Source organism: Rhincodon typus, chromosome 45, assembly GCF_021869965.1.
Source record: "Rhincodon typus isolate 14 chromosome 45, sRhiTyp1.1, whole genome shotgun sequence".
Taxonomy (NCBI): Eukaryota; Metazoa; Chordata; class Chondrichthyes; order Orectolobiformes; family Rhincodontidae; genus Rhincodon; species Rhincodon typus.
Genome location: NC_063376.1, coordinates 6,179,335 through 6,188,608, shown reverse-complemented (window position 1 = coordinate 6,188,608; position 9,274 = coordinate 6,179,335). Strand labels below are relative to the sequence as shown.

The 9,274-nt window shown below is 46.0% G+C and overlaps 1 protein-coding gene across 1 annotated transcript in view; it reads left to right on the top strand.

Moving 5' to 3' along the window:
• Window positions 1-9,274, top strand: part of LOC125487758 (fibroblast growth factor 11-like) — a 48,364-nt gene that overhangs the window by 35,879 nt on the left and 3,211 nt on the right. The window contains exons 2-3 of the mRNA XM_048620001.1: window positions 1,214-1,324; window positions 3,007-3,110. Coding sequence (XP_048475958.1) covers window positions 1,214-1,324; window positions 3,007-3,110 — 215 coding nt within the window. The remainder of the gene's footprint in view (window positions 1-1,213; window positions 1,325-3,006; window positions 3,111-9,274) is intronic.

Genomic DNA, 9,274 nt, shown 5'->3' with positions numbered 1-9,274 from the left:
CCATGTTAAATTGTCCCCGTAGTGTCCAGGGATGTGCAGGTTAGGGTAGATTGGCCGTTCTAAATTGCCCCGTAGTGTCCAGGGATGTGCAGGTTAGGGTAGATTGGCCATGCTAAATTGTCCCGTAGTGTCCAGGGATGTGCAGGTTAGGGTGGATTGGCCGTGCTAAATTGTCCCATAGTGCCCAGGGATGTGCAGGTTAGGGTGGATTGGCCGTGCTAAATTGTCCCATAGTGCCCAGGGATGTGCAGGTTAGGGTGGATTGGCCGTGCTAAATTGCAGAGTTGTGGAGATAGTATGTGGGGCTGGGTGTGGGTGGGACATTTTTTGGAGGGTCAGTGCAGACTCGATGGGCTGAATGACCTCTTTCTGCACTGTACCAATTCTAAGATTCTAACTCCGATGTCGGACTTGAACCCACAATCATCTGACAGAGGGCTCAGAGTTTTTGTTTCTTTACCATTTCGTGGGATGAGGACATGGTTGTCTGGCCCTAATTGCCCTTGAGTGTCTTGCTTGGCCATTTTAGGGGGCAGTTAAGAGTCATAACCCAGTGCTGTGGGTCTGGAGTCAAGTGTCGTCCAGACGGGGTAACGAGGGCAGAGTTCCCTCCCTAAAGGACATTAGTGAACCAGATGGGTTTTTACAACAATCGATGATTGGAGGAGAATAGTTTAGGTCCTCTTGTTCCAGATGGTCATTGCTTGGCTGTTCATGTGGCCTGGACTCATCACCTGGTAGTTGGATACTGCCCAAGGGTCCTACCTGGCGCTGATCCATTGTTAGATTATACATGATCAAAGCTGAAGTTTTTGCTGGGTCCTATAATGAATCTTTATATGATGGAGATGGTGGAGTATCTTGGAGAAACTTGGAGCAACGTCCTGGGATCTGAAACAATTGGCGTCCAATAACTGCAACCAACTTCTCCTGTGTACCCAAACTGGCCCACTCTCCACCCCGAGCCTCTGGATTCTTCTTGCACCTCGAACAACACGTTTTTGTTTTAGAAAAATGCACATACTTCAAGTCATCGATCTTCTTGCGGCTCTGGGATCTTGCTGTGTAGTAACTGGCTGCTGTGGTTCTGTCACCACAAGCTTGATGGCCACTTCAAGAGGTATTCAGTTGGCGGAGGGGGCAAAATATTCTGAGGTTGTGCAGGGAACTATATTAACATGGCTTTTACCTTCTTTATCCCACTCCTCTCCAGATTCCCAGCTAAGGGGCATCATCACCCGTCTGTACTGTCAGCTCGGATATTACCTACAGCTGGTGCCTGACAGTGGGCTCAATGGCACAAAGGATGAGATGAGTACCTATGGTGAGTCGATGCCATCTGGGGCATGAGCCCACAGTGGAGTGGACACGGATGAGGTGGGGGGGTGGGCGGGGTGAGCGGGTGTTGGGGAGGAGAACGGGAAGGAGTGGGTGAGAGGGAGGTGTCCGTGAGGGTGGGGCAGTGGAGGAGGAGGTGTGCAGTGGGTGTGGGGGAGAAGGGAGTGAGGGGGAGAAGTGGGTGAGGGGGGAGTGGGTGACAGGGTACAAATGGGTGAGGAGTGCATGAGCAAAGTGCTGCTATTTGTGATGGTGATGTCCTTCTGCACTCTGAAGTACAAAGGGATGTTCCAGACAGTAAAACAGGAGAATAAGCTATTAGGCAGAGGGGGTTAGCCTAGTGGTACTTTTACAACCAGCTAATCCAGAACCCCCAGGCTAATGTTCTGGGGACATGGGTTCAAATCCCACCTCGACAGATGGCAAACTTTCGAGTTCAGTTAAAACACTGACAATATCGATTGTTGTTAAAAACCCATCTGGTTCACTGACACCCCTTTAGGGAAGGAAGTCTGCCACCCTGAGCTGGTCTGGTCTACGTGTGACTCCAGACTCACAGCAACATGGCTGGCCGGCTAGCGATAGACAGTAAATACTGGCCTAGCAAGCTAATGCCCACATCCTGTGAAGAGATTCAAAGCGGGGGGGGGGGGGGTAAAAAAGAAGTCTCAGCAGGAGCCCCTGCATTCCTGTAGCGCCTTTCGCTGCCCCAGGGCTCGCCGAAACACCTTACTGCCGGCGTGGTTCAGTCCCTCGGGAACGGGCAATGGTTTGCTCCCACTCTGGTTCAATAGAGGGGCAGACTTTGGTGGGGAGGGGGGTTAAAGTTGGTTCGGGGAGATGGATGTTTGGGGTGCTGTGCATTTATCTCTGACCGACACTGCCTGTTTCCAATGAAACCTCTGCACTTTGTCCGATGCCTTCCGTTTCAGTGAGTTACAGTTCATGATCTCCTGTCAGAATGTTTGCCTGGGGTGTTTTGATAAAATAATTTCCATTTTCCCCGCCCCCACTGCCACGACCCGGGTCTGGTGTTAGTCCTACAAGCTGAACGCTCACGCTATGACCAGCTACCCTTCAGTCGTTAGGCACTTATCTAGTTGCAGGCTGTAGGATCGTGCTACGCCGTTCATCGCTTGCAACTCTTCCCATGCTCGCAAGGTGCTTCTGCAAGTCTTGAGGCAGTGAAAGGTGCTACAGCAATGCAGAGATAGCAAGAACTGCCGATGCTGGAGTCAGAGCCTGGAGCTGGAGGAACACAGCAGGCCAGGCAGCATCAGAGGAGCAGGAAAGTTGACGTTTCGGGTCGGAACCCTTCTTCAGAAATTTTCCCAAAACGTCAACTTTCCTGCTCCTCTGATGCTGCCTGGCCCGCTGTGCTCCTCCAGCTCCACACTGTGTTATCACAGAAATGCCAGGGCTCCCTCTGCAGGGAACTGGTGTGTCTGGGAAAACTGTTTGGCAAACGTCTAGTTGCAACAAGTGAGTGAGCTACTTTGGGCGGGGAGGGGTTGGGTCATGTTTGGTACAGAAGAAGAGAGAGCTTTTGGAGGGAGAGGATATTTTGGAGATCTGCCTCCCTCCCTCCCTCCCTTCACAAACACATACACACACACACGAGATTTTGGTGAGGCTCAATACAACTCAATTGCATCTTCCTTTCCTCAGCTCTCTTTAATCTAATTCCGGTCGGGCTGAGAGTGGTGGCGATTCAAGGGGTGAAGACTGGACTCTACGTTGCCATGAACTGCGATGGCTACCTGTATACATCGGTGAGTGACTGTGAGTAGAGTGAGTAGGGGACGAGGGAAGACTCTGGAGGTGGAGACGCCCACGTACAGAGCAACGTGCTGAAAACCCTACTGCAGCACTCAGACAAGGTCAAATCTCCCTGAGTTTCAGTGGGCCAACACGCACAGAGAGGGAGCTTTTATTCTGTATCTAACCCCACGTTGTGCCTGACCTTGGACTGTTTGAGGGGTACTGTGTCAAGCTTTACTTTCAGTTTGAAGGAGTTAGAGGCAGCTTTACTCAGTTTTTAGCCTATGCTGTATCTGTCCTGCCTGTGATTGTTGGGTTACTGCTGTAATATTTCACCCACCCAGCACTAACATCACTCAACTTATCAGTACCAATGAGCGTCACAGCTCTTTAAATTAAACATATATGCTGTGTGTATGTGTGTGTGTGTGAGAGAATGTGTGTGTGTGGGTGTGGGGGGGGGACGTTGCGTAAAAGAGATTGCATGAGAGAAATGTGTGTGTGTGGGAAAGTGTGCATGACAAAGTATGTGTTATGTGTGAGACAGAGGGAGTGTGAAGAGAGAGTATGCGTAACTGTGTGTTTGTGAGACGGTGTGAGAGTGTCTGTGTAAGAGAGTGTGTATGTGTGAGTCTGTATGGGTAAGTGTGTGTGGGTAAGTATGTGTGGTGAGTGTGTGTGAGACTGTGTGTGTCAGTGTGCGTGAGTGTGTTTGTGTGTGTGTGCGCGCGCTGCAGTCTGTACTCACACTGCAGAGAGTACAGGTTCTCACTGCATGGTTGTTTCCATTCGCATTGTACACAAGTCATCCAGAATGTGAGGTAGAAGTGTCCTCATTCTGTCTGTGCTATAGGACACGTTCCTGACTGATGTCTCAGTCTCTCACTTGCAGTTTTGCCCAGTCATTGTGACTGCTGGGTTCTCTGGTTCTCAGAACTGGGTCAGGTACCGGGAAAACTGCGCTGAAATTCTTCGAAGGAAGCAGCCTCTGCTCAGCATAACTCACTGAAAGCTGCTGAAGGATGCCCACTCATTAAGAGGCTGATTCACTCCTACTCTCTTTTATTTTTGTGTGTATTCAGCAGGAATCCTCCCTGCTTCCCACTGAGAGGACTGTGTGTCATTCTGACTCCAACAGAGTAGGGAATATCTCCCAGCTGGGGACCTCCCAGGTATCCTCTTTTAACTCGTGGCCAATTAATATCAAAGACAAGTCCACAGAACAATCACAAAAGCTGAGTGTTGGCTACTCTGTGCAGTGAGTCCCTGAAGGTGTCATGACTGTGGCGAAGTTGTAATACCCACAGAAAACAGGAGTGTACCAAGCCATTTCTCTAACTATCCCCCTTTTGATGAAAAGAACAATGCACATTGCATGCACTATCTTTTGCAATTGCATGTTACCCACAGACGCAGTTTATAAAGAACGTCATCACACGTGAAGACAGAGTACGTGGAATCGAGTCCATCTCACATTTTGTCTGTCTTTCGCAATCTGCAAAGTTTTTCACCTTGCATTTGTCAGGACTCCAAAAGTAAAGGGATTTTTGCCAATATCGTGTTAGAGAGTACTGGTTGGTTGGCAAGTGGGCTCTGATTGGCAGAGGAGGAGAACTTTTTTTATTCCCTTGTGGGAGGTCAGCGTCACTGGCTGAACCAGCATTTATTGCCTGTCCGAGTTGCTCTTAAGAAGGTGGAGGAGAGCTGAGTTCTTGGACCGCTGCAGTCCACCTGCTGTAGGTTGACTCAGTTCAAATGAGGCATTCAAAAGGACATTCTGATAGGGGTGCCAGGGTATAGGAAACTGGCATTAGATATTGATGCTCTTTTGAAAAGCTGGTGCAGGCACATTAGGCTGAATTGACTCCTTCTGTGCTGTTTCAATTCTGTGATTCTGAAAGGTAAATAGCTCCTGCGAAAATGAAGAGCTTCAGCTAGAGTCTGTCAAGATGTAATGTGTCGTCAGCACTTCCATATGTATCTTAGTTTGGTTTTCATAACCAGGAATGTGGTCGTTACGTCTTGCCAGCACAGCACTTCTCTTGCCTTCCTCAGACTGGACTGAATTCCCTTTAGGCTTGTGTAAATGTCTTTCGACATCACTTTCTCATTTGCTTAGGGACAGTGACTCCAGTTTCTTTGTGTAAGCTGTTGGCTTTTACCTCAACTGCAAAAGCTGCATACAAGTCATACAAAGCTCTGGTTTGACCAACTCTATTGAGGAACTGGATTCAGTTCTGTATCCTGCACCACAGGAAGGATAGATTGGTCTAAGCTAAAAAGGTTAAAATATGAGCAGTGGTTTCCCTCAATCCCCAGACATTTCAAGGCGATCCAGCTGTGATGACCACCCCAGGTGAAGTTCCCCAATTTGCTACAGTTCTGCACAGGATACTCCAAATTGTTAAGCTCCCTGGTGGGGAGGTTGAACTGATTCTCTTTGGTAAATCACCTGTTCCCTTGGTTGGTGACAACAAGATTAACTTAAAAGAATCTCTCCTTTGTGGATACATTTCTCCCAGTTTCAAATGAACTTGTGTTTAAAAAGAAAGGACTCAACCTAACCAGACTTTCTTGAATTAAGAAAAAGACTAAGTTTATTGATTACAAATAATAATGTGACACATATACACACAGAGATTAGAAATAAGACGCGAGCCCAAAAATAAACATGAAATATATATACAGATCAGTCTGAATTGCTTGTGAACAACACATAAGACAATGTTGCAGCTATTATTGGATGGCACCAGTAACAATAATGTTGGCAGCTAATTTCAAGGAGCTTGGTTGTATAAGTTGGTGGAAATTCTGTTGTTCTGATTCGTTTTGACAGTTTCTGAATTCCAGCATTCAGAGTGTGAGAGATTTTTTTTACCTTTTATCTGCAGTGCAGGGGTGTTTAAAATGGCTGTTCTCAAATCTGCAGTCCTCACAATACTCTAGTCCAGACACTAGGACATCTGTTTTTAAGCCCTTTTTTTGTATATTCCTGGAGGGTAAAACTGATACATCTGCAAGAGGTGGGTTTCTGCTGATAGTCAGCCTCATTGTAATCTCTTCATGACCAGGAATGTGGTCCTTATGTCTTGCCATCACACCCTGTTTGAAGTTTCCTTGACACTTCTCAGGTTTGACATTTTCACAAGAACTTTGCCAGACAGTCACTGAACTTACATTCATGCTTTTTCTTTATCTCTGTAGCAGTCCTCCTTTTAAGAAAAAAATACTTAGAGCATGGAAACACACCTTCGGTCCAACCAGTCCATGCTGAACATAATCCCAAACTAAGCTAGTCAAATTTTTGAATTAAAAGCAAAACATAATTATAAATACTTCAGGGTTCTGATTCATTGTCACAACACAACTGACCTGTATATAATGTTAAGATAATTTGATGAGGTCAACACAATTCTCTGTCTGGAGGGAGTCCAGAACTTTCAAATTAGGGACAGCATTCAGAGGATGATTAAAAACTGAAAGCACTGCGGATGCTGTAAATCAGGAACAAAAACAGATGTTGCTGGAAAAGCTCAGCAGCATCTGTGAAGAAAAATATGAATTAACGTTTTGGGTCTGATGACCCTTCCTCAGAATTCAGAGGATGATGTTAGGTAGCACTTTTTCATAAAAAGAGCAGCAGAAATCCAAATCTCTTCCTCCAGGATGGCTGTTATTGCTGGGAATCATTTCAGTCTTTTAATACTTAGATTTTTTTTGTTGGTGTTAAGGGAAATGGTGTCAAAGCAGGTAAATGCAATTAGATATAGACCGACCTGAATTATGTTGTGGAGTAAGATCAAGGGACTGGATGGTCCCTTCTTTTTAATGTTCATAATTCTAGACCTTGCTTCTCTGGGTTTGAATACACACTTCATCTAACATTCCTCTAATCCCTCACTTTGCCTGAGTTGAATGGGCTCCTACCAGTCCCAGCCAGTGATGGCAGTGAGGCCCACACTGTATTAAACTGGGCTTGACTGTTACAGGGTTACATAGCCCACTCACACTGTGAATCATAAAGGGACAGTGAGGCCTGTGTGTTTGAGAGAGACAGTGAGACATGCGAGTGTGAGGGATAGTGAGGCCTGTGGGTATGAGACTTGAAGCTTGTGTTTGTGAGAGAAACAGTGAGGCCTGTGAATGTGAAAGAGACACTGAAGCCAGTGAGTGTGAGAGGGACAATGAAGTCGGAGTGTGAGATGTGAAGCCTGTGAGGGTGAGAGAGACAGTGAGGTCTGAGTAGTGACCATAATACCGTGAGTTTTAAGATACTCATGGATAGGGATAACAGTAGTCCTCAGATAAAGGTGTTAAACTGGGTTAAGGTGAACCACAAGAATATTAGGCAGGAACTGGAGAAAGCTGATTGGAGGCGGCTGTTTGAGGGTAAATCCGTGTCGGATACGCGGGAGTATTTCAAACAGCAGTTGATAAGAGTTCAGGAGTGGCACATTCCTGCGAGAATGAAGGATGAGCATGGCAAGTTACGTGAACGTTGGATGACCAGGGATGTTATGATCTTAGTCAAAAAGGAAAAGAAAGCATATGTAAGGTCTAGGAGGATGGGAATTGATGAAGCCCTTGAAGTATATAAAGAAAGTAGAAAAGAACATAAACAAGGAATTAGAAGGGCTAAAAGGGATCGCAAAAGGTCATTGGCAAACAGGATTAAACAGAATCCCAAGGTTTTATATACATATATAAAAATCAAAAGGGGAGCCAGGGAAAGGGTTGGCTCACTCAGGGATAAAGGAAGGAATCTATATGTGGAGCTGGAAGAGGTAGGTGAGGTCTTAAATGAATACTTTGTGCCGGTATTCACTAAAGAGAAGGAATTGGTGGAGGATGATCTCAGGGAAGGGAGTGTCGAGTTTCTAAGCCAAGTTCCTATTAAAAAGGAAGAGTTGTTGTGTGCCTTAAAAAGTATTATGGTAGATAAGTCCAGGGTCCTGATGGGATCTATCCCAGAATATTGAGGAAGACAAGAGAACATTGGAGCATTGACAAACATCTTTGTATCCTCTTTGGCCACAGATGAGGTGCCAGAGGACTGGAGAAGAATCAATGTTGTCCCATTGTTCAAGAAGGGTAACAGGCAGAATCTTGAACATTACAGACCTGTGAGCCTCATGTTGGTGGTAGGGAAGTTATTGGAAAACATTCTCAGGGACAAGATCTATACTCATTTAGAAGCAAATAGACTTATTAGCGATAGACAGCATGGTTTTGTGCAGGGTAGGTCATGCCTCACTAAATTGATCAAGTTTCTTGAGGAGGTGACAAAGATGATTGATGAGGGAAAAGCAGTTGCTGTTGTCTACATGGACTTCAGTAAAGCCTTTGGCAAGGTCCCTCATGGCAGACCGGTACAAAAGGTGAAGTCACATGGTATCAGGCATGAGCTGGCAAGGTGGATACAGAACTGGTTTAATCATAGGAGACAGAGGGTAGCAGTGGAAGGATGCTTTTCAGAATGGAATATTGTGACTAGTGGTGTTCCACAGGGATCAGTGCTGGGACCTCTGCTGTTCATGATCTACATAAATGATTTGGAGGAAAATGTAGCTGGTCTAATTAGTATGTTTGCGGACGACACAAAGATTGGTGGAGTTGCGGATAGTGAGGAGGATAGTCAGAGGATACAGCAGAACATAGATCAGTTGGAGGCATGAGCAGAAAATGGCATATGGAATTTAATCCAGACAAATGTCAGGTGATACATTTTGGAAGGTCAAGTACAGGCGGAAATTATACAGTGAATGGCAAAACCCTTAGGAGCGTTGATATGCAGAGGGATCTGTGTGTGCAGATTCACAGATCACTGAAGATGGCAGAGCAAGAAAATAAAGCAGTAAAAAGGCCTATGAAGTGCTTGCCTTAATTGGAAGAGACATTGAGTATAAGGATAGTCAAGTTATGCTGCAGCTCTATAGAACTTTAGTTAGGCCAAATATTGTGTACAGTTGTAGTCACCACACTACCAGAAAGATATGGATACTTTGGAGAGGGTACAGAAAAGGTTTACCAGGATGTTGCCTGGTATGGGGGATTTTAGCTGTGAAGAAAGGTTGCATAGACTGGGATAACAAGGTGTAGAGCTGGATGAACACAGCAGGCCAAGCAGCATCAGAGGAGCAGGAAGGCTGACGTTTGGGCCTAGACCCTTCTTCAG